Source organism: Sarcophilus harrisii, chromosome 2 (genome assembly GCF_902635505.1).
Source record: "Sarcophilus harrisii chromosome 2, mSarHar1.11, whole genome shotgun sequence".
Taxonomy (NCBI): Eukaryota; Metazoa; Chordata; class Mammalia; order Dasyuromorphia; family Dasyuridae; genus Sarcophilus; species Sarcophilus harrisii.
The window spans coordinates 167,829,207-167,856,071 of record NC_045427.1 but is presented as its reverse complement, the minus strand read 5'-3'; the positions used below and the strand labels follow the sequence as shown (position 1 = coordinate 167,856,071).

The 26,865-nt window shown below is 34.9% G+C and overlaps 1 protein-coding gene and 1 pseudogene across 1 annotated transcript in view; one reads left to right on the top strand and one right to left on the bottom strand.

The window, feature by feature from the left end:
• Positions 1 to 26,865, top strand: part of SHLD1 (shieldin complex subunit 1) — a 126,082-nt gene that overhangs the window by 13,139 nt on the left and 86,078 nt on the right. Inside the window, exon 3 of the mRNA XM_012540151.3 lies at positions 333 to 512. Within this exon, the coding sequence (XP_012395605.1) occupies positions 333 to 512 (180 nt within the window). The remainder of the gene's footprint in view (positions 1 to 332; positions 513 to 26,865) is intronic.
• LOC100916605 lies at positions 5,191 to 6,373 on the bottom strand (annotated as a pseudogene).

Genomic DNA, 26,865 nt, shown 5'->3' with positions numbered 1-26,865 from the left:
AGATCAAGATGTGAGACTTTCAAGAAAAACTTCTGAAGGCAGTGACAAATGTAATTCTGAGCAAACCTCTTCTCTATAGTTCTCTTTATAGAAATGTGATGTAATCCTGCAGCATTCTATGTTCTATGTGGGACTATAGCTAAGGCCAATTTCTACTTGCTTGCCTTCCTTCTTAATTATTAATGGTTTCTATCTATGGTGAAATGATAGGTTTTCAAACAGATGTTGTGCCAATCCTTTAACAATGTGAGAAAGATAAACGTTTTTAGGCTTGAATGTGGAGCCATTTTTTTCCCCCATGATTTTGATTAGTTTTGTTTTGTTTGTGGCAGGGAAGGATATGGAAGGCCAGAAAGCCACGCCAGATCCTTGCTCAGAAGACAGCAGCAACTTTCTGGACCTGTCTCCAACCTATGACATAGCACAGCAGCTACAACAGAAGCCCAGGCATGAGGCCAGTAGTGAAACTTCTAGTTCTATAGACATTCCTGCTTCATTTTCACTGAATTCAGGTAAGAAGTAGATATTAAAATAGTAACTACAAACAAACAAACCAGAACACAAATCATGTGGGTACATGGTGGTTTTTGCTCTCTAAACATCAGCAAGAGAATTATTTTTTAAACAAAGTTGAAGGAACAAATTTCAAAGGCAAGCCTCTACTTAGAATTTGGACCAATCAATAAAGTGTCTTAAGAGTACTTGATAAAATTGCTTATCCTTAATAACAATATGATACCTTCTGAACTCAATCTAGAGATTTTAAATATTGAGGCTGCTTGACTCAGCAAATAGAGAATAGAGTTTTTTAAACCTCAGGAAGCAATAACTTAGCTGTCTCTCTGATTTATTTGATGTCAATTTTGAAAAATGATTCCAATGCCCCCCCTTGGAAAATAATTCCTTTGAATTTAAGTAGCACTTTTGCTTAATAGAGTTAAATCTCTTAAGTTTAAGATAGTATCATTTATCCTACATAGGAAGAGAAAAGGCTAACACTTTGTCAGACCTAGAGACATAGACAAAATTATGAAGTGTACAAAGTTTAAATTCATTCTTCCACTATCTCTATTATTCTAGCTAGAATTGTGTGCTTTATCCCCTAATTTGCTTCCTACTTCCCCTCACCTTCCAAAGGTATTTGATTTCCTTATGGTTCTTAATGTAAAAAAACAAACAAACAAACAAAAAAAATACTCATCATTGTGTCTGTGTCTTTGTCTGTGATTGTATGTGTGTGTGATGGAGGTATAAATGGAGAGTTCTTCATGCCCCTGAACACTGTGCTATATGAGTGCTATCTCTTTGTCTTAGAATGAGCTTTAATTTTTTCTCCTAAATCTTCCCCTTTCTAGATCCTATCTATTCTTCAAGATCCAACTCCAAAGCATACTTCTTCCAGGTATCCTCCATCAGTCCTGTGACTATTATGTGATCTTGCTTAGAATCCTTGGTAGCATTTATAGTATTGTGGTTACTCCTCATATGCTACTCATCTTACATTTACCCTTCTTGTAATCTCCCCTGCTAGGTTAGTTTTAAGAACTTAGAAAACATAAACTGGGTTATTTCAAAGGTCTTGGCATGTAACAGGTAATCAAACTCATATTTTGAATGTACTCCACTTAATGGTAATATACTCCACATTATGGTAATTCGTCACTGAACATATGTTAGGATTTTTAAAATAATGAGAAGGAAAGCATTCTGTTTTGTTGTTCAGTTGCTTTTTAGTCTTTTGATTCTGTGATTCTATTTGGGGTTTTCTTGACAAAGATACTGAAATGGTTTGCCATTTCCTTCTCTAGTTCATTTTACAGAGGAGGAAACCAAGACAAATAGAATGAAATGATTTGCCCAGAATCACACATTTAATAAGGGGCCTCGGTCATATTTGAACTCAGGATGAGTCTTCCTTAATCCAGGTCCAATACTCTATCCACTGTACCACCTAGTTACCCCTACAGCTATGCTATACTTTCTCACCAAAATCAAATTGCTATATGACAAAAAGATGGCCTACATGGGCCACTATTGAATCAGATATAATTCCTACAAAAAAAAAATGTTTTGGATTCTTTTTTTTTTTGTTTGTTTGCCTATACTATATTTTTATTCCATACTAAGCCCTGGGTAATACATTTCATGCTGAGAAGATGACCTGAAAAATCACCAAGGCTAACTTTTTACAAATTTGTTTATATGTAAAGAAACTGGTGATGAAAGAAGTGAGTTATCAAAATTTGAAAGTATCAAAGTTCAAGGAAGCCTTGGGATTGAGAATAAGTTTTCAAACTCTATCTCCTAAATTCTCTACTCTATCTTGCTTTCTTTCTCCTTGAGAGATGATCTTTATCCCTCAAAGACATAGCCAAGGAGCACAACAAGATGTAGTGCTACAAAGTAGAAATCATGGGCATTTCCCCCTTGACTAAGGACTACCTTCTCTTTTAAAACTCATCAGGTTGGCCACCAGCTGATGACTTTTGCGGACCCTAATCTTTCAGAAAGTTTGTTCATTATAGTCATACTCCCATTTTTTAAGCTAAGCAGGAAATAGACACAATCTAGAAAGTTTTTAACTAAACTGTTGCATTTTATAAAAGGAATTTTACCGCTGATGGGAAAAAATTACTGGAAGTGGCTTTGATATATCCTTAAAGGGGTATTTATTTTTATTCCAAATATCATTCTTCTGGGTCATAGGAAATACCTGCTGCTACAGAGAGAAAATATTTTACATATGTCTGATTTTAAACGGGTTATTGTTTCCAGTATAGCCCTTACCAGGGAAACAGATTTTCAAGTGATTGTTTTAAACACAAGGCAATACTAATCTATATACTGCCCAAGTTGTCTCTACTGTAATCTGCTTATATTTTCAAATTTATAAAATTGTCCTTTGTTCTGAGATTTTTGTTCTAGAATGTGGACTTAAGTCTTTTACAGGTATTCTTAAAGAGGCACAAACAGTATATAAGAGATCAGGGATTCAAAACTAAGAGGAAATGTAATTATCCTCTTGAATTACAAATCTCAGAAAGCTATTCAGTCTTAAAACTCTTATTGTAATTTTTTTTAGAGAATTGGGTGATAGGACATGAAATTATTTAGGGGAAATCTTGAGTTTAGGATAACTACATCATTTTTTCCTAGTTGTTACCTACTTTTAATTCATGGGCAACTTGGTAAGTTAATTTGTCAGTTACATTCATTGGACTTTCAGTGAGTTCATAGCAGGGTATTTGCTGCTACAGAAAACTGTTACAGACAGTGTTCTTGCATTGATAAAATTACAAGGTTGTTTCAGAGACCTAGCACACAGACATGGAAGGCACATAAAGTTCAAGAGCAGTTATTTAGACAGATGGGTTTTGCTTGGTAAAACTATTTAAGCAGATAGGCTAAATCAGTTGAGGGTAACTGAAGGCCTCAAACTTATTAGGAACTTATGGAGGTGTCTATGCCAAACATGTGGATATCTCCCCTGGTGGTATGGATGAATGAGAACAATTTGTTCCAACACTCATGAAGACAACTGAAGCAGATGCTGTGGAATGCTTAGAGCTTAGTCAGATATCAAAGATGCCAAGGTCATCTACAGCATTCTGGACTATCTCCAGTCATTTTCATTTTTGTCTTACCACTGGAAACTTCAATAACTCAGTAAAAGTGAGGTTGATGACTTTGTACAACTCTATCTTGCTAAAATTGAATTCATGTACAAAGTCAAGACATTACTTTGTGATATCATAAGTCCTTTTCAAAAATGAAGACTAAAAAACAATGACAAAAATAATTTACACAGAAAATAACATGAAAAGCTAACAGGTTTCAGACTCTAATCAAATGACAAATCAAAAGGAATTAGGGAATATTTTAAAAGAATCTATGCAAAGGAAAATAAAATATTCATATCCTTTTGATCTAGAAATCCCATTGCTCAGCATTAAATTCAAGGAGGATGACTAGAGTCCAATGTGTAGCAAAATGTTTATATCAATACTTCTTATAATAGCAAAGAATTGAAAGCAAAGTAGACACCTATTGACTGGGTCAAGGCTGAACAATGTCTAACTCTCTCTTACTGAGAATTTTTTAAATTGATGCTTTTTGCAAAACACTATCACTTCTCCATAATTATACCTATCCCACAATAGAGTCCTCCTTTATAGCACAAAAAACCCAAACTCTCATCAATCATTGTTTGACAACATTCTGTACTGATTAATTTTTAATGGGGCAGCGAGGTGGCTCAGTAGATAGAGTGCCAGTCCTAGAGTCAGGGAGACACAAGTTCAAATCTGGTCTCAGATACTAGTAAGTGTGTGACTATAGACAGATCACTTAACTATGTTTACCTCAGTTCTTCTGTCTGTAAAAGGAGCTGGAGAAGGAAATGGCAAACCACTTCAATATCTTTGCCAAGAAAATCCCAAATGGGGCTTTGGACAGTTGGACACAATGAAAACAACTAAACAACAAAACAACAACAAAGCTGTTAACTCTCTGTCCTGAAAGGAGGAAAGTAGGTTTTATCAGCAGTCTTTTGGAATCAAAACTGGAATCAAGTCCAATTAATTTAAACTTTCATGTTTTTTGATGATGTTTTCTTTTAAATTACTGTAAAAAGTATATGTATATAAGCTTCTCTACTTGCCTTTTTCACAATGAATTTGTGCACATAAGTGTTCCCAAATTTCTCTGAATTCTTCATATTCATTATTTTTTATTTTGCTATAACATGCCTTTGCATTTATATCCTAGACTTTCTTTACTTATTCCCATATCTCAGTAAGTGGGGATGCTCCTTGTCTAAAGGTTCTTTACTACCATAAAAGTGCCACTATTAATATTTTTACAAACTTGTAGAATTTAAACTTGGAAAGGGCCTCAGGGGCCTTTTAATTCTACCTATATATGAAAGTAATCTTCACTATAACATAACCAAAAGTCTAGCCCCTTCCTAAAAGGGGTATCTATCTACTACCTACCTCTATAGTCCACTCCACTTGTGAATAGCTCTAAGTTTTGCCTGACTCCAAATGTAGCTCTAAATGACCTCCTTGACATATTTACCTGTATTGCTTCTCATTCTGACCTCTGGGAACATATCAGCTCTTTACATACTTTAAGACTGCCATCATGTAGCCCCATTCTTCTTTCATTATTTTCTTCTCTGTATTCTCTTCAGTTCATTAATGTTTTTCTTAAATAATGGTGCTCAGAAGTGAACATAGTATCCATGACTGCATTGAAAGCAGAAGCAGCAGCAACAGTATGATTACCCATGTTTTCAATAACATCTAATCTGCCACATACTTTTCTGGTAAATTAGAGTATTCAACAATTTGATCAAGACTGTTTGTTATATATGGTTCCCAAGTACTAGAAGAATAATGCTACTCATCTGGTTTGGGTTTCTTTTGTAGAATAGATTTAACATTTTCTTGATCAAAAAACATGCAATTAAATGGTCCATATATTCCATCATTTACATAGTTCATAAATGTTTTATTATTTGCATTATTTTCATCATTAAAACCTGTCTGTTGTTATAATACATTTTTTTTACATCGATATTAACTGCATGGTTCAACTATGAGTCTTACTCCAGAATCAGCAGGAAAATATTTATCCAGTGCTGGATTAATTATGCCTGAGATCTCTTTAAATTTAATCTTTACATCCTCAGAGTCAGGAAAACCACCATCAATATAAAAAAGATACCTGTTGAAACCAAAGTCCACCCCCATGTCAAAGACATATTGGACATCAGAAATTGCTTGAACAAAGATTTTTGGATCAGTACAACCAGTGTCCACATGGAAACGAATTCAGTAACATCAGTATTCAATTCCTTTGCTATTAAAGGAATAGGTTAGTAGTTTTAAGAGTGGCACCAAATTTAACACTTAGACAATTAACAGGTTTGGATTCATCAGAGGAAAATCTCAAAACCAGGTTTGTCTTTGAATAAGGCCTGGCAACTTTCATTAGCTCTATTTTACTCTGAGAAGCCATCATTTGTTGTTAGTATACTTCATTTGTGGTACTTGTTTGCATGGATTTGCATAGATTAGACTCTGTACTGATTGTATTTCAGTATTCTAGCACATTCAAATGCTTCTTCTATAGCAGCAAATATCTTCCCTATAGCTCTGTTGTCCTTATATTTAATATCATAAAAAGTAGTTCCCGGAGGCAGAGTTTTGTACCATCTCACCTGTTTCTTTAAGATGTCACCAAGGTCAGCAACACAGAAGACATCTTTATTATCATTAGAAGAAACTTTCGGATCCAGAATATCCTTAACAATAAATTCTACATCAAGGAAATTGAGGTTAAGTTCATCAATGATAAAGCTGTTCATGATTTTTTGGTGTTCCTATCAAGTACAACAAAATGGAAAACTAAGAGATGGAATTTAAAGACAAGCTATGTCCAGTTTTATTAAATACAAGGCTATAATTATAGCTTCACTGCAGCCATTGCATTGGAAGTTTTCTTAAAGGGAGTGGACAGAGTAGAAAGACCTCTTTGAGATGAACAAGTTGAACAGAATTCAATGGCTACAACACCTTCTATTCAACTGACTCATATCCAGCTGGAGAAGCCATGAAGGACTTCCAGCCCAAGTTAACACAAGAGTTGGTGATTGAGACTGAAAGGGTATGAATCTGTTCTTGATAAAGCCATTTTGATTTTTTATAATCACTACTTTACTTTCTGGATATTTGACAACCATAACTTTAATGATCTTTTTCATAATTTTCCAAGGAAACAAAGTTAAGCTCATTGGCATATAGTTTATAGATTCTGTTCTTTTCCATATTAAAAAAAAAATTAGGAACATCTGCCCTCTTGTACCTGCTCTGTTTTTCATGATCTTAGAAATACACTGGCTCAGCAGTCAAATTAGCCAATTCTTTTTATTTCTTTTTTGCCGGTGGAATTGGGGTTAAGTGACTTCCCCAAGGTCACATAGCCAGGAATTGTTAAATATCTGAGGCCATATTTTAACTCAGATCCTCCTGATTTCAAGGCTCTATCTAACTGGCTGCCTCCAAATTGGCCAGTTCTTTTAGGACTTGACAACATAGTTCATCTAAGCCTAGGGACTTGAATTTAAAGAGCAGCATGGTACTCTCTTGCTATCTCCTTACTTGTTTTGACTATTCACTCCCTATTAGTTTTGTCATTTCCAGTGCAAAAATTATCTTCATTACTTTGGTTATTCATATTTGCATTTCAGGGTAGAGCTGGAATATCCATGTACAGTGCAAACACTCCAAGAGCTAGCATAGGGCACTGCTCTAAGTTTAAACTATCAATTTGGACCTCCCTCAAGAAATCCCATACATGATGACAGCAGAGTGAAGCCAGGAAATTGCCTGAGCTCTCCCCAGTTTCTCTCAGAAACAATGCTTAAATCAAGTCTCTAAAGGAAGGGTGAAGAACCTTTTTTCTTCCAAGTGCTAGTTAGATATTTATAACATAATTCATAGGCCATAAAAAATTATCAATTTTTAGAACTCAAGCAATGGTAGGTTGTTTTACCTAACTTTCAATTTATCATCACCTACAGGTACATTAGAAAATGATTTTTCCCTCAGCCTACATGTTCCCCACCCTGCTCTAATAGATTCTGGAGTGAAAGAACCCATAAAAATCCAGCGTGAAAAAATTTTCCAGCTTAAGATATCTTAGAACAATTTTAGTAAATATCTGTCTCATTTGGGTCAAAGGGAAGTGCAGTCCAGAGTAGGCACAGAATGGGAGTGGTACAGAGTGGGAGGTTCTTAACTACAGCACCAAACAGCAGCAGAAGTGTAAACCTTCTAATCCAAGTGCCAAAGGCAAATTGGAACCTCCCCTCACCCTCCCACTCCCTCTCCAATCCCCTGGCATAATAGGCAGGATTAAGCCAGACAAACCTAGTACACTGGGAAAGCCAGTAGCACCTCCAGTCCCAGTGCAGAATGCCAGTGAGAAGTCTGTATATCCCTGCAAAAGAAGCTTGGGACAGTTTCTCCTGTGCCCTAGTACTCAAACTGAAATTTTAAAAAGAGCAGAAAAGAACCCTGACCATAGAAAGCTACTGTAATAGCTTTATTACCAGACCAGAACACAAATCCAGAAGAAAAGAGCACTGGCAAAATGTTTACATGTGAAGCTTCAAAGGGAAATATCTATTGATCTCAAGATCAAAAGATTCTCTAGGAAGAGCTCAACAAAGAATTTTAGAATTAAGTAAGAGTGATAGAAGAAAAAATGGGAAAAGAAATGAGAGCTGTGCAGAATTCTGAAAAAAAAAAGGAAACAACTTGGAAAAGGGAAGCAAAAAGATTGACTGAAGAAAACAACTCCATTAAAAAAATAGAATTGGCTAAATGAAAAAGGAGGTAAAAAAGATAATCAAAGAAAATAGCTAATTAAAAATTAGAATTAGACAAGTGGAAGCAAGTGACTCAAGGAGACATCAAAGATCAGTCAAACAAAATTTTTAAAAATAGAAGAAAATGTAAAATATTTCATTGGAAAAACAACGGACCTGGAAAGTAGATCCAATAAAGATAATTTAAGAATTATTGGACTATCTGAAAACTATGATCAACAAAAGACCTTGGAAAACTAGAACCAAAATGCAAAATAATCATTGAAAGAATCCACTGGTCATCTCCTGAAAGAGACTCCAAAATGGAAACTCACAGGAATATTGTAGCTAAATTCCAGAATTATAAGGTCAAAGAGAAATTATTGCAAGTAGGTAGAAATAAACAATTCAAATATCAAGGACCCACAGTCAGGATTATATTGGATTTAGCAGCTTCCTGATTAAAGAATTGAAGGCAAAGGAATCTGGACTACAACCAAGAATCAACTACTTAGCAAAATTGGTTATAATATTTCATGGGAAAAGATGGATCATCTATGAAATAGGGGATTTTTAGTCATTCTTGATTAAAAGACCAGAACTGAACAGAAAATTTGATCTTCAAATATAAGACTCAAGAGATGCATAAAAAGGTAAATGGGAAAGAAAAAATATATATGTTATTTAAAGATTAAATACAGTTTATATCCCTACATGGGAAGATGATACTTATATCTCTTGAAAACTATCTTAGTGCTTTTGGAAGGTATATACATAGACAGAGAGTGTGGGTATAAGTTGACTTTGGTGTGATGATTTAAAAAAAAAGAAAGTAAGGGTTAGAAAAGGATTGTTCTGGGATAAGAGGAAAGGGGAAAGGTAAATTGTATCACATGAGGCACAAGAGTCCTGTTACAACAGAAATAAAGAAGGGAGGGAGGGTGAGCATTGTTTGAACATCAATCTCATCTGATTTGACTCAGAGTATAACATACTCAGCTGGGTATAGAAATTCATCTTACTCTATAGAGAAATAGAAGGGGAAAGGGGAAAGAAAAGGGAAGAGGGAAAGCTAATAGAAGAGAAGGCAGAAGTAGAAAGGGGAAAGGTAAGAAAAATGAGGGTGGGGAGACTTACTCTAGAGTCCAACAAGAAGGGAGGATAGATTGAGGGTAGTGGGGATCAGAAGCAAAACACTAGTGAAGAGGGAAAAGATGAAAGGAGAGAGAAAAGTATAAAAGGTAGAAAATAGAATGGAGGAAAATGCAGAATTAGAAATTATAATGTCTAGGTTAGCTCTGTGGAGGGCTTCAGGATCAGTCAAAGTCCTTGATCTTTAGGAGGAGAAGTGAAGGAGGCAGGCAAGCTGCCACATGGCTTGCCAAAGATGAATCCTGGACTCTGGAGTCTGGAGCCTGAAATCTCTCTCCTTCTCGTCCTTTGGCAGAGCAACTCTGACTCTCTTCTTCAACCCTCCATCCTTCCCTACGATTACCTCACCACCACACATTCAGCAAGCACCAATGATGAGGAGAGCCATCACATTACCATCTCATCTAAATATATGTATATAGAACCATTATCTCACATCAAATAGGTAATTAGCCTTAAGTGTTCTCTTGTCTGATTCAAGCACACCTTTTTCAGAGTTTCAGCCCTTTACCTCTCCCACTTTCTTTTGTTTTAGAACACAGGTGCTCATACCCTCCCTGACTTCTCAGGAAGGTGAGAACCCCAAAAAGGATGTGATCATACTCTGACTTCTCAGGAAAGGGGGTAAAAACACCAAAAAGGAGGTGATCACACCCCCTCAACTTCTCAGGAAGGGAGGTGAAAACACCAAAAAGGAGGTGATCACACCCTCCCTGACTTCTCAGGAAGAGAGATGAAAAATACCAAAGGGAAGTGGGGAGTCAAGCCAGATATTGTTAGCGGGTTTTTGGGCTGAAGGGCTAGAAATATGTATACACAAATCTGTCGGCATGGGAGGTATTACACAAGCACATAGCAATAAAGCACAGGCTAGCAGTGATGACTCTCCCCACAGCCAGTGCAGACTCAGTGTGGTGGAACAAACATGAGTCGTACATGCAAGTAGTGATATAACAAACAATATGAATCAACATGGTATTGTAAAAGATTTCTAGAAGTTTTAGAAAGAGGATTATATAAATAGCAATCACACAACGCCTCCTTTAGCAGCCAAGAGATAGTCCCAAACCAATCTATTATCCATTACTGTACATGTCAGGGAATCCAATGATTCCTGCAAGTTTTTGAGTCCTGCAACAGTCTTATCATGTCTCAGGAAATCCAATGATTCCTGAGGGTTTTGAAGTCTTACATCAGTCTCATTAAAAAATTTTAACAATTTTTGATGTCCATGAATCAATTGTATCTGCCCCATTTTTGCCCTTAACAAAGTTTTCTGCTTGTCTATCTTAATACTTGCCGTATTTCCTGGCCACAGGGACTTCTTCACTGAAATTACAATCGAACTTCATCAGGTCCTTAGTCCACATTGAGTGCCAATATATAATGTCAGGTCTAGCTCTCTAAATTAGGGCCTCAGGATCAGTCAGAGTCAAAATCAGTCATAGTCCTTGATCTTTAGGAGGAGAAGTGAAGGAGGCAGGCAAACTGCCATATGGCTTGCCAAAGATGAATCCTGGACTCTGGAGTTCAGAGCCTGAAATCTCTCCTTCTTGTCCTTTGGCAGAGCAACTTTGATTCTCTTCTTCAGCCCTCCATCCTTCCCTACTGTTACCTCACCACCACATATTCAGCAAGCACCAATGGTGAGGAGAGCCATCACATCACCATCTCATCTAAATATATGTATATAGAACCATTATCTCACATCAGATAAGTAATTAGCCTTAAGTGCACTGCAGAAATTCAAGTACATCTTTTCGGAGTTTCAGCCCTCTACAAGAAATCATAACTGAATGTGAATGGCATGAACTCTCAGAAAATGGATACAGATAGCAGAGTGGACTAAAAGTCAGAATCCTACCATATCTTATTTACAAGACACATTTGAAGCAAAGAGTTATACACTGAATAAAGGTAAAAGACTAGAGCAAAATATATTCTGCTTCATCTGAAGAAGGAAAAAAAAAGCAGGAGAAGCAATCCTAATCTTAGACAAAGCAAAAACAAAATTGAATTTAATTAAAAGGATAAGGAAGGGAACTACATCTTGTTAAAGGGTACCCTAGAAAATGAAGTAATATCAATACTAAACATATATGTACCCAAAGGCATAGCATCCAAACTCCTAGAGAAGAAGTTGAATGAGCTGCAGGAAGAAATAGATAGCAGAACTATATACCATTGGGGGATTTCAACCTCCCTCTCAGAATTAGATAAATCTAACCACAAAGTAAATAGGAAAGAAATTAATGAAGTGAATAGAATTTTAGAAAATTTAGATATTATAGACCTCTGCACAAAATAGAATGGTGATATAATAGAACATACCTTTTTCTCATAGCACAAGGCACCTACACAAAAACTGACTATGTATTAGGCCATAAAAACCTCACAATCAAATGCAGAAGGGCAGAAATATTAAGTGGATCTTTTTCAGATCATGATACAATAAAAATTACATGCAATAAAAGGCCATAGACAAAACAGACAAAAAATTGACAACAAAATAATCTTAATACTAAAAAATAGGTAGGTCATACAAAAACAAATAAATAATCAATAATTCCATTCAAGAGAATGATAATAATAAGACAATATACCAAAACTTATGGAATGTAGACAAAGCAGTTCTCATGGGGAAATTTATATCTCTAGATGCTTACATGAATAAAATAAAGAGACAGAGGAGATCAGTGAATTAGACAGGTAACTAAAAAAGCTAGAAATAGAACAAATTAACTCCCTTTCCCCCATTAAATACCAAATTAGAAATTTTGAAAATCAAAGGAGAAATTAACAAAATTGAAAGAAAACTATTGAATTAATAATAAAACTAAGAGTTGGTCTTATGAAAAAACCAATAAAATAGATAGACTTTCAGTTAATTTGATTAGAAAAATGAGAAAGGAAAACCAAATTACCAGTATCAAAAATGAAAAAAAAAAAAAAAAGAACTTACTAATAGTGAAGGGGAAATTAAAGCAACAATTGGGAGGATTTTTTTATCTAATTGTATGCAATAAATCTAATAATCTAAGTAAAGTAGATGAATATTTACTATATGCTCAAAAGTTATTAAATTGTGCATAATCTTTGATACCTGTGATGCCACTACTATCTCTGTATCACAGAGAAATCATAAAAGAGGAAAAAGAAGTACCCACCTGTGCAAAAATGTTTGTAGCAGCTCTTTTTGTGGTGGAATTGAAATTGGGTGATGCCCATCAGTTGGTGAATGGCTGAATAAGTTATGGTATATGAATATAATGTAATATTATTGTTCTAGAAGAACATTATACAGTAATAGTAAGATTACGTGATGACCAACTATGATAAACTTAGCTTTTATTAGTAATATAACGATCCAAGACATTTCCAATAGACTTGGGATGGAAGATGCCATCTACATCCAGAAATATTTGGAGAATGAATGACAATTAAAGCATACTATTTTCATTTTTTGATGTTGTTGCTGTTTATTTTTTCTTTTTTGTTTTTTCCCTTTTGCTCTGATTTTTCTTTCACAACATGACTAATGTGTAAATATTATATTTAAAATGATTGTAAATGTAGAACCTCTATTAGATTGCTTTCTATCTTTGGAGAAGTGAAATATTATTATGAAAAAAAATCTCATACAAGTAGGAAACAAAGTAGCATGAATTCACTATATCATTCACAATTTCTCATTATCTTTTTCTTATCCTATCATTTCATTTTGTGTAGGATTAAAAATGCAAAGCTTATGATGCAGTGTTCTCATATTCATCAAAAATAATTCCATTTCCCATTCTCATTAGGTTTCCAATCTCTTTCATAATTTCTTGTGATCTAGAGGAATATAAATTTTTATTATAGTTTAGAGTACCTTAATTAAGTGAACTTGATGTGATCTATAATGTGAGGTCTCACCAAATGATGGCAGGCACCAGAGGTTTGGTCATATGAAGAATTCATAATGGCCATTCTTTTTTGGAAAAATGTAGGTTTATTTAGGGGAAAAGGTTACAGACAAAATGAAAGGATACAATAGATACCTGGAAAGGTAAATATGAAGTATAATGGGAGAACATATGAAAGACAAGTTCCTCAGTGGAACTCACAATTACCCAGTAGAAAGGGAGCATCCTATGAAGTTGGGTTACGCCCTTTACCTGGCAGGCTAAATCCTGAAAGGTGCTTAGTACCCTAAAAGAGTTAGCTTTAAGGAGGAGAAGTGTGGAGTTTAGGGGAAATACCACTTGTCATGGGGGAAGGGAAAAGATGCCACAAGGCAGAGTTTTGTGGTGGGTTGACTCAAAGGAAAGTAGCAGCCATGAAACGGCCCACAAATAAGTTTTATAGGGAAAAATTAGCTTCAGTCTTGGCATAACTTGGATTTCTAACTGAATTACCTTTAGAAGGTGGGATCTAGGAACTTAACTGATCTCCATTAAGAGCTTTTTTCTTGCTTGCCTAAGGGATTAATTTTTATCAATAACTTTGCTAACTACACCTAACATTGAAGCAATATTTCTTCTATTACCATAGTTAAAGATTCATGTACTGATTATATTCTGTCTTTTGAAGTCTACATATTGTTAAACTGTTTAAGGAAGTAGAGAAGCATTAAATTGTTGTTCATTTTAAACTTCACATAGTTGCCTTCACATAGAAAGTTCTCTTCTACCCTTAAATCATCAAAATACTTATTATGTAATATGATTTTGTGGTTCCTTGACCTTGGGGGACTTCTGTTCTGGTAATAAATCAGTTATTCTAGATTTTCTGGTCAGGAAATTCCCACAGATCAAACTCCTGAAACAATAGTGAATAAGACCACTCCTCAATTCAGTGCTGACTGATAATCTGGTCAGTAATAATCTGGTCGGTGAGAACCAAATTTCTTCCTACCTATGAGCCATAGTATTAGAATATCAATGATAAAAACTCGATAAATATCTCTCCTTGCTTCTGTTTCTCTGATGAATTCCCTTACAATTCAGCCCACTTTGTAATGGCGTTACTGTTGCAATAAAGCTTTGCCCTTTGGCTTAGAAATGTATTCAAATCTGTAAATTCTTTTAAAACACCACATGACACAAGCCTGGGACCCCAAGATTTTGGGGTCCCCCTTCCCAACCTCAACACTTAGACTATACAGTACTGCTTTTAAAATCATTGAGGGAATATCCCACCAACAAGTTTGGAAGTTATCTTAGTCTCAAACTGAGACCTGGACAAAACTTTAATTTAGAAAGGACTAGGGTACCCACTGCATTTTGGACCATTGGCAGATATCTTGCCTTTTGTCTTGCCACTGAATTTTATGATTCTGGAGGAGAGAATGAAGGTGACTACGTTGTATAATTCTGCCTCATTTAAATTTAATTCATATCCAAGCCAATAATTATCCTCATGATATCGCTGGTCTTCAAGAATGGAAGATGAGTAACTGCAATAGTTTTTGATCACTAAAGTTTTTAGATTTTCAAAAAAGTATTTATTTTTCAGAAAGTTGGGATAGTTTCCTTTTGTCCTATGCAGTTTTAACTTATGATTTCTTGAAATATAGCTTTGAACAAACAGACTTATTAAAAGTCCATTGCATTCTAAGTGGAGCTACTTGAATAGTCTTTGAAACCATATTGCTACTTCATTGAATACCTAATAATATTCCCCATCTAAAACCTCTGTGGCTTGTTGTCAAACATTTGATGGCTTAGAATGAGTGTAAATAATAATTCTTTCCTATTCTGGCCAAAAACTTCTGAGAGTCTTCTTCTCACAGAAAGATGTTTTTGTGATGGTAAATTGAGCCTTTTTTTGTCTCAATCTTTGGTCATTGAGCAAATATGTTTGTTGATTCTCCCTTTTGAGTGTAAGCTCTTTAAGGATAGGCTCTGTCTTTTGTATTTTTTTTTAAATCCTAGTGCTTAGTACAGTGCCTATGACGTAGTATTTAAAAAATGATTGATAGAAATTTCAGGCAGCACTAGGCCTTGGTCTGTATTATTAGGAGTTTTATTGCTGTGTTCCACCTAGTATTGTATACTATATTCTTCTTAGATCAAAGTATTGAGGTTCAAAGGAGACCCCAAAAGGTTGGAGTTTCAGACCAACGAAGTGAGGTATCTCAAAAGAATTTGCAGGCTTGAACCCATCCTCAAGTCAAGGGGCAAAGTTTATTATAATTGTAATGCCAATTCAAGTGGGCTAAGTTCCAAAAGAATTTAGCAAAGAACCAGGAACAAGAAGATAAAGTTATAGGAAATATATTGACCAACAGATTATTATCTGACAGCAGATGTCATTTGTGGAACTATAGCACTCCCAGTGTTGTGGTGTGACTAATGAGGGTAAGAGATACCCAGATAGCAATAGGGTCCCCTGGCCAGTGTCACAGGCTTTGTGAAAGAATTCAAATTGGCAATCTTGCAAAGTGAGGTTTGTGGCAAAAATGGGTTTATTGCATTTGAGAAGAACCAACTTCTCAGTGGGCTAAATCCTATTAGGATTTTTAGCAAAGGTCTGGGGTTTTAGCCTTTGATTATGTTGGGTTTTTGTGACTCAGAGCTAGGAAACAATCTCCAGATGAATTTTAGGGACTAATTTTCAACTCAATAAAGGGTGGTGATTATGCTGCAAGCCAAGATCTCCAATTGAATTGTAGGTAGAGATCACGATGAAAGTTTCTCCTATGAACAGCCCCAACCAGAGGCCAGGAGAGGTTGCGTTCTTAGGGTTTCTCTACCCCCCCCCCCCCAAAGATCAAAGGAACACAGTTTTCATCACCAAGGCTAGGTGGCCTGAAAGTTAAAGCCAGATAGCCTTACAGTTACAATCACATCTTTAGAAGCTGCACCCCATCCAAAGGGGCAGCTCAGTCTGGGGGGCATCAGACTTTTAAACTTAGAGGTCTTAAGCAGGGTTCAGTCTGATAGATCAGTGTCCTCCTGGATTTTAAAGGTTCTAGATTCCAGTTTGAGTTTAGGCAGTTCTACAGCAGACTTAGACTTCAGGTGTGTTTCAGTAGACAGTTACTGTTCTCAGCCTGTGTTATGTAAATAGTAGACTCTGGAAGTTTAGAGTAGTAAAGATTAGACTGAGTCCTAATTCTAAAGCCTGTTCATCGATCACTCATCCTGTTGAATAGTCTCTTTAGGAATAGTCATCCTTAGGAATAAGGATATCAGAGGATCAGAGCTGCTTGGCTACCACAGTTCCTGTCCTGGTTATTTGTCTCAGTAAGAGTTTATTATCTTAGGGTGAAAGAAGAATCCACAGTGGTTTTTCCTTAAATTTTGCCATTACTCCTTGTTCTGGGGATCTTCTTAAACTTTTGTTCCAGTGATTAGAAGAAAGCTGGTCTGTTCTTCCTGCTCTGATATAGTTTCCCTCCCTGGGTTTTCAACAGACCTCTGGCTCCGATGCTCTCCAAAGCATTCAAGATTTGCTCAGTTCTCTACACCTCATGAATTTCGCCCCTCTAGTGACATTCCTTTACCCACTCACAGAAAGAGGACTTTTGTTTACCTTTGAATCCACCTTTTTTCTTGATCTTTTGCTTCTTTTTTTCTACTAGAAATCAGAGGAACTAGAAATAGCTACTTATTCTCTAAAGTGACTAACTTCTTTAAAAGCCTCCTTTAAAGAGGTATTTTTCCTTTACTTTAAAAATCCCTGTAAGCCTTTTCCAGTAAAGCTGTTCCTGGTTATATCTGTATTCAGTGACCTTTATCTAATAACCTATTGCTCCTAAATGTTATGGGCCAAAACTCTGAACTTGAAACAAAGGATTCTTACAAGGTACTAAGTCAGTGGAATTGATAGAGACAATAGTTATCTAATTTAGCATGGTTCAGTATGATTGATTTAATCCTATAAGGAGATGTTAAGAACTTGAAACAAGGTACTAAGTGGAACTGAGGAGACAATGGTTAAATCTAGTTCAGCATTGATTTAATCCTACAACAAACAATGATTTCCTAGTAATATAATGATTGGTTTGTACTCAGCGTACAGCATATAAGCAAGACATATATGCTTATATAAGCCCTCCAGGGCCAAGAGGAACAAGCGCACTTGAAGCTCTTGGAGGCTGAGACAGATTCATTCCATCGTCCACCCTTGTGGTGGCTGGAGGCTAAAGTACAAACCTTTGGAGTCGGAGAGATTCAGAAGCCAGAGAAGGCAGGTGGGAGCTCAAGCCCAGGGAACCAAGGAGAGAAATAGGCCTCCATAAAGCTAACCAGGCCCCAAGAAAGGAGACAAGACTTTGAAAGACATAATAAAGGATTTGGATTTTAACCCCTGGCTACTGGTGTGGTAATTACTGAACTGAAACGAAGGCTGCTCCCAGAGACCCCAAGAAAACCTCAGCAGAGAACATAACATTTTAGAGAGAATATTACACCTAGATATAGCAAATTTAAATATATTTCATTACATTTTCAGCCAATTATTTCCTAAAATGCATATAAAAAGAAGTAGGAAAAGAATGAATTCACATAAAATAGAATGGTAGTGTTTGAGGAAAAAAAAACTAAAAGAATGCTCTGTTTTGGAGTATATAAAAAGCAACTTTAGGAATTCATTTAATATAGCTACATGTCTTTGAACATTACTGTACAATCAAATCTCCAAGCACAAATTTGTATTTATATCTGTTTTCTACTGCCCTCTAGTGATTTCATTTAAGTAATTTTTAATATTTTCTTATTTAAAAGAAATGTACTATGCAGTATTGCTGAAAGTTATTTTGCTGTGATAATGCATATCACAGAATGCATAATATTACATAATGTTTCCTAAACAGTCAAAATTAAAAGATTGTTATTGTTAATTTTACTCAATTAATTTTAGCCAAATTTAGCATGTGATAAAATAATATTAGCTATAATTGTTCTTCTGCATGTTTTGCCCATTTCTTAGCCTATTTTAAAAATCTCCTTAGAAGATTAATTGTAGGATTGGATGCAAACAACAGGACTGATATTTGATATATGTCTTTTACATTTGTAAGAAATATTGCTTATTTGGAAATATTTAAGCATGAGATTTAGAAACATGTACACTGCCTTTTAGCAAATACTATTGTTTCTTCCTTCATAATGATTTTTTGCAGATTCATTTTCTCCTCTTCATGCCTTTTCTGCTGTATACTATAAATTGACTTAGAACAAGACTAGGTCTTATATTTCCTATAGCACGTAGCACAGAGTTTAACAACCAGTCAGTATCTCAATCAATACCTATTAAGTGGTGAGGGGTTTTTATTCTTTTGGTTGTAGAACTAGTACTAGCTATGAATCTTCAGATAACCATTTTGATAGCCATATATTGAATCATAGTCTGAATTAAAGTATTTATATGCAATTTTCCTAAAGTTGTGTGGTAGGAAACAATCTTGGAATCCCTGCTAGTTCTGTGTATAATTTTTAGTAAATTTTACTTGTATAATTTCCATACTTGTAGATGATTATATTCATTAGCAGATTATGTTTACAAAATGATAACATTACCTCATTTAAGCAAATATTTATTAAGTATTCGTTATGCCCTCAGCACTAGGGATACAATTGTTCTGGTTCAGAAGGGACCCCAAAAGGTTGAGGGTTTCAGAACGGTGTCTCAAGGTGTCTCAACAGAATGTGCAGGTTTGAACCCATCTCCAAGTCAAAGGGCAAAGTTTATTGTAATTGTAATATCATTTGAAGCAGGCTAAATTCCAAAAGGATTTAGCAAAGAACAAGGAACCAGTTCTTCCTGTCACTGATATACTAATTTTATGGCCCAGAGTTGGAACTGAGGAATGGTGTATTCTCTATTGGCTCAGGAATTTGATTATCACTGACCAGCAGATTATCTATTTGACAGTCTGCAGTGTTTGTAGAACTATACTAATGCCAGAAGACTTTAGAATCAGACAGATTGTTAGAACAAAAGCATCCTAAATTCAGGCGACCCCATCACTGCTCCCCTAGGAGCTGTACCCCATCACAAAAAAATATATTGTATTATCAAGTAGTTTACCTTCTAGGTGTAGAGATGCACATGTACAGAGATTTGTAACAAGATAGTATATACAATGTAATACAAAATGATTAAAAGAAAAGGGAGGATCTTCTGTCAGGAGGCAGTATCTAAACTGTGCTTTAAAGAAAGCTAGGGACTATAGGTAGTGGGTAATCGCGGTGTGACTAGCTAATTGTGTAACCCTAGGCAATTCAACCTCCACTTGGCTCAGTTCTCTCAATTGTAAAATAGAGATACTAACAGTACTTTCTTCACAGGATTGTTGTGATATTTGAATGAGATAATATTTATAAAGTGCTTAGCACAGTGTCTGACACATAATTGCTACATAAATACTTATTCCTTTCCTTTTCCTTCCCTTCTTCTTCCTCCTATGTGGAGGAGAATAATATGAAATAAGACCAGAAATGTAACTAAAAGCTAAATTATTGAAGAGCTGAGAACTTTGTAGATTAATTTATTTTACTTGGGTAGTTTGTAATATAAGAGTAAGGCCCAGGGAAGAGGTTTGAATTGGAAAATATACACACTTATGAGAAACTCCATAAAAGCTGTATTCAATATACAATACAGATAGATAGATTTCAGAGTCTTTTGCTTGAAGATGATGACTGAAGTGATGGGAGCTTAAAAGATCACCAAGAAAGAAGCTAATACAGAGAGAATAGGGTTCAGGACAGTTCCTTAAGGGATGCCTGTATTTTGGGGGACAATAGAGGGTAATGATGGCATAGAGAAAGTAGAAAAGGAGCAGATTGTAGGAGGGCAACCAAGAGTGTAATATCCCAAAAGCTATGGCTGGAAGTAGTATCTAGCTGATACCTTATTTGCAAGTGTACTGAGTAATTTTATAGTGGATAATTCTGTTTAATCCCAGAAAATTTTAAATAGAATCATTCTGTTAAAAGTAATGAAGCTAAGATTTGGGATTTTTTTATGTTACTGTGTTAAAGTTCAAAGGAATCTCCAAAAAGTTGGGGTTTCAGACTCATGTCTTCAGGTGTCTCAAAAGAATTTACAAGCTCAAACCCATCTCCAAGTCAAGGGGTAAAGTTTATTATAATTGTGACACCAATTGAAGCAATCTAAGTGCCAAAAGAATTTAGCAAAGAGGATAAATTTATAAGAAAAAGACATACCAGGAACTTCATGTTTCTTATTTGCTATTTTAAAGCTTATAAGTAGGTTTGAGGGGTGGTCTATTCACTGTTGTCTCAGGAACTTTGTTATCATTTACCAATAGATTGTTTATCTGACCATCAGCCATGTTTGTAGGACTATACTGTAGCATTCTTAAAACCAGAAGATTTTAAGAATTCTGACAAACATTGTAGAACGATAGCACTCATAGAGTCAGGTGGCCTCAGGATTATTGTGACATTTCCTTTAGAAGCTACACCCCATCAACTATACAACATGTTTTATGTTGAGTGTAATTAGTCATTAAGTATAGGTAAAATGTTTTTTCAAATCTTTAAGTGCTGTATAAATGTCAGCTATTGCTATTTTGAAATAGCTCCTAAATACCAGTTACCATGTAAGTCTCAATGGGAAGAAATATAAATAATGATCCCTGCCCTCAAAGAGTTTATCATCTAGTGACGGGGTACACCAATGGCTAGAGTGTTATACGTAGAGTCAAGAACACCTTAGCCATGTTCTAATTAAGTGACTGGGCAAGTAACTTAACCTTTATTTGCTTGAATTTTTCTCATCTGCATAATGAGGAATAATATAATAGCACCCCTCTAACTGCTATTATTAGGATAAGATGAAATTATGTTTTAAAGTATCTTGCAAACTTTAAAGTACTATATAAATGTTAGTAATTATTATGGTTATCTAGTTCAAAAAATAAGACAAATATCTTTTGGAAAAAAAAAAGGAAATAATACCATGTATTACATGAGAGCACAAAACAGAGGAAATTCATTAACAAAGTGAACATTTGCTATACCAGGAAAGACTAAGCAGTATTGAATTTACCATGATAAAGTTCTTTGTGAAAGACTACTTATCAAGTCCATTCAGTTCTATATTACATGAAAATAAATCACTAAGGAGTAGAAACCAGTACATTGTTCTACATTACTAAGGCAGAAAAGCAATGATGTAAAATTCAATCATATCTTAGCAGAAATTTTTCTTAACTGTACTTATTACTAGACTCTAGTGTTTTTATACTAGGAACATCTCTGAAAATTATATCCATTTTAAAATTACCTACTTAAAAAAAGTTTGATGTAAGGTTTAATGGTAATCAAGAGAGTTTAGAGAAATCTTTACCAGTAGTCAGCACTTGGATTTTAGTGAAGTAGTCCTATTAGAATTTTTATGTCCTTACAGCTCTCCCCTGTTCCACCCTACCTCCAGTGATTGTCAGTTCCCCAAATTTAGATCAAGGTAGTTACTTTGAAGATCAGAACTAAGGTTAATTTTCCAAGTCAAAATCATTTCATGATTTCTTACTTCATAGAACAGGTTGAATGAAGGATATTTTTCTTCACTTCTTGGTGCTTAATTAGGCTGGAAGTAGCTGCTAATCTTTTATGGTCATCTGAAGAAAGTGATGAGGTGCAAATGATGAGGCTAGTAGTAGTGAAGAGGTGTGAGATTGGGGTGGGGAATTTCCTCTAGTTGGCACAAGTCCAATGTGAAAGAATTTGCAAACCCAAAAATCTGTGTGTGGCAAAAAAAAAAAACAAAAAAAAAAAAAACAAAAAAAGGGAATTTTATTGTTCACTAAGAAGGAAGCTTTCTTAGCAGGCAACTCCTCATTAGGACTTTGGCAATGAGTAGTCAGCTTTCCTTGGAAGACAGACTTCTTAATGGCAAGGTCCTGTCAGTATGGCAACAAAGATTAACACTTAGAAGAGACTATCTTCACAGGAGGCAAAAGTCCTGGCAGACAGATTTGCTAAGAGGAGAGCTTCCTTAGCATGCATAATCCTGTTTCAAACTTCTGCACCCCTTTTTTGATTTTTTGTTCTGATTTTTCTTTCCCAACATGACTAATGTAGAAATATGCTTAAGATGTTTGTACTGTATAGCCTGCATCAGATTGCTTGATGTCTTGGAGAAGGTGGAGGTAAGGGAGGGAGGAAGAAAAAAAATTGCAACTCAAGGACTTACAAAAGTAGATTTTGAAAACTATCTTTACATGTAGTTGGAGAAATAAAATATTATTGAAATTTTTTAAAAATGAGTGTATTAGGGTAAAGGGGTGACATGTTTACACTTGTGCTTTAAGAAGATCACTTTGGTATTTGAATGCAGGATGAACTATAGTGGAAAGAGGTTTGTGACAGACAGACCAACCCTCAGACTCTCATAATAGTCCAGGCCTGAGGTGATAAGAGTCTACACTAGGATAGTGGCAGTGTCAGAGGAGAAAATGGAATATAATAAGCAAGCAATGTTTTGAAACTAAAATTGACAGACCTTGTCAACAGATTGGATGTGGGGAATAGTGGGAAGAGAGAGGACCTGGCAGAGTAAAATCATTGATAAGAAAAAAGGAACAACACATTAAAGAAGGCTGCACGAGCTGAACTGACTAAGAGGAAAGAAAGAAAGTATAACTAATATAGTGATAATATCCTGGGGAATAACTAAAACAGTTAAAGAATTGAAGGTAATGGTGGAAATGAAGAAAAATATTTAGGATTAACAAACTAGACGCAGAGGTTAAATGACCACAGATTAATATCAGATAATAAAATTTAAGGATTCATAAACATGGAAGTGGAATATTTGTGGGTAATAGCAAGATCAATGATATAAATATCTTTGTGTATCATATATTTAGAATCAGATTTAGATCTGGAACTCTTAGAGATAATGTAGAATACTCATTTTACAAATGAGAAAAGTATGACTTTTCTTACTTTTATAGACATATATATATATATATATATAGTCACTTGATAGATTTTAATTAGCTCTTTTCCTTGGTTCAATTAAGCAAGATAATGTTCACAAGTACTTGGTGAAGTTGGATGTATTTCTAGGATCTGAGAGGAAGAAACCAAGAGAAAAATATATCCTTGAACTGTACTGCCCTTAAATGTAATGCCAAATTTCTTCCACTGTTATAGTAATATGAATGCAGTAAAAGGGAATTGAAAGCAGCCCCTCCTGACTAATGAAGAATGAAAATATGTTAAACATGACAAAAAAAAATTCTACCCACTATTAGTTGTTGTATCCCTACCTATCCTCTAAAACCCACCCCAGCTCCAATATCACCTCTTCAGAAAACTTCCCTGATCCCATAATGACCTATTTCCTTTGGACTTCATGTAGCACTTGTTTTTCAAAGTGAAATGTATTTCTTATGCAGCATTTTGTAGTAATGTTATTTGTGAATATTTTTTATCCTTTTAGTTAACCATATTTATGAGAACAGGCATCATTTCTTTTCTATCTTACTTAACAGTCTAGTAAATACTTAACAGAAATCAAGCATTTAATAAATATTTATTTAATTTAAATGAATTTCTTTTAACCTATGCCTGTCTCTTTTTAGCAAGAATTTCAATGTCAAAACACTATAATTTCCAAAGCTTTTTCATGCTTAACTGTGTACTGGTATGTATCTAATTCAAAAAGAAGGTTTTTGGTTTTAGGTTCTTTTAAATTAAAGTGCAGGTTTGAACTTAACTTGTAAAATACACTTATGGCTTGATAGAACCTATAGAATCTATCTATGGAATGAAGCTGAATAAAGAGACATATCTATCTTAAAGGATTATCATTTTATGTTTGGATGCATTTTACATGTGGTTATATAATTATATATTGTTTTTTCAAGAGGGCATGATTTTACCCACAGCATGTCCAAATTCTTGTAAAACCAAAATATGTTAATGTGAACTTTGGTTTTATGAGCTGAGATGATATTGATGTATATCATTGATTGTTCTTTGAATGGAGGGCTGCAGAGCATTGCCTAATTGTTACAATGGAATTCTATTACATATGCAGCAAACTTTCTGAGCCCTTGTATGTGATTCTATTCAAATAGTTGGGTTACACTGTGGTATGTAAAATATCTCATGGCATGTGTCCTGTTTCAGAACAAATGTTACCTCTTCCTAAAACTGCTTTCTAAGGATTTTTTTTTTATCTTTTTAAGAGTATAGCCAGTAGGATACTTAAAGTTTGGTATAAACATCAGAAGCAAAACTAAACTTGTGGAAATCAATCATGTACCACCACCAGTGAGGCAATTGTGTTACCGTTTAAACCAGGCTTGCTATTACATAATGAGAGTTTTCCTCCGAGCTGTTAAAGAAGAGGTCTTAGCCTAACGAGTGATTTATGAGGTTTCTGCCTTTGTTCTCATATAAAATGAAAAGTCTATTTTTAAATTCAAAAATTGCTTTTACTTTTGGAAAGGACAGCTGATTCTTACAAAAGCACATTACTTTCTGAAAACTGCTATGCCATTTCACAGCTTTGAGTCTCTGAATGGTTTCAGGGAGCCAAGAAAAAGCTTATAGGAGTTGGAGTTAGGGAAAAAAAAAAACAACAATTTAGGGATAATTTAGTCTAGTATTTAATTTTATAAGTGTTTCCAGTATGTGATAGATTGACATAGGAATATACTGGATAGAGTCATGCAAATTCCTTTTAATGGTGCAATACAGTATTATTTATTTATTTTGTGATTGACAAAATAAAAGGATTGGATTATCATATGTTTTATGTAAGTACTAGGGAAAGAATGGAATTACTGATTATAAAGTGCTGTGTACAAATTCATTACTTTAAAGTGAACAGAGAGAGTAGTGACTGCCTATTCTTAAATGTACTTTTATATTTCTCATCCCAATGGTAAGGTTGGATTTGAGCTTCAACATAATTCCATTGTACTAGGACATTGTGTTGTCAATTTTCTTGGGCCTTAAGTCTTCATTGCTTGGATCTTCTACTTGTAACTAACTCTGAAGGCTTAGTCCAGGGGTCCTCAAATTTTTTAAATAGGGGGCCAGTGCACTGTCCCTCAGACTGTTGGAGGGCCGGACTATAGTAAAAACAAAACTTTGTTTTGTGGGCCTTTAAATAAAGAAACTTCATAGCCCTGGGTGAGGGGGATAAATGTCCTCAGCTGCTGCATTTGGTAGGCGGGCTGTAGGACCCTTGGCAGCCCTAGTCAAAGGCCTTGAATTTGTTTTTAAATTCTCTGCAAATAAGCTAAGATTTTTGGAACAAAGATTACTGATGAAGAATTTGCCTTTATTCCTAGGTATTTTAATATTTATGAAAGATACAGTGAAAGTCATAGGGTACAGAGCTATTTTTCTAATTAGTACAATATATTGAACAGTAAGGCATTAAGACATAAATACTGGCTTAAACCTAAAGATGACATAATTCCTTTCTTAGAACTTATGACAAGTTTAATTCTTGTGTTAGGAATTTACATACCACACATGAGAAACTGAAATTTAGGTAATGCAAAATTTTTTTTCAAATCAAGATATAGGAGAAAAATAGGCCACTTGTTAAAGAGAAATGCATACAGGGCTTGGAGTAGGGAAACCTGATTAATACTTGTGACTTTGCTATTTAATTAGTTGTGTTATCTTGGGCAAATCACTTAACCACTGTTTCTCTTAATTTCCTCAATTGTACTGTGAAGATACTATTATTTACAATGTGTATATTACAGAGTGTTATAAGGAATATTTTAAAATGTCATGTAAATATGCTTCAGCTTTCTTATCATTTCACATTTTACACCTTCTGGGGATGTTCAAGTCAAGACAAATCAGTCAGAATTTGTTAAGCATCTACTGTGTGCCAGCCAATATACTAAGTGCTGAAGATACAAAGAGAGGCAAAAAAAGTCCCTTTTCCCAAGAAGCTCACAGACTATTAGGTTAGATAATATGCAAATAACAATGTATAAACAAAATAAAAGTAGGATAAATTAGAGATAATTTTAGAGCAAAAGAACTAAAATTAAGAAAAACTTGGAAAATTTTCTTACAGAAAATAGAACTTTATCTGATACCTGAAGGAAGTCAAGAAAGCCAGAGAGTTAAAATGAGTTTAAAAAAAAAAAAAAAAAAAAAAAAAAAAAAAAAAAAAAAAAGAGTTTCAGGCATACAAGGCAGTCAGTAGTTCTCAGGAACTTTTAGTGCTAACCCAATAAAAGGTGCTACTAGCAGCTGATATAACCTAGATTACTTAATGTTCCTTATCATCTCTTATCTCTCTTCAGTAGGAAGCTCTACTCTAAAGAAATTAACTATGTTTCTTAGATCCACAGCATTATAGGAAAATAAATTCTTTCTCTGACCCAGCAA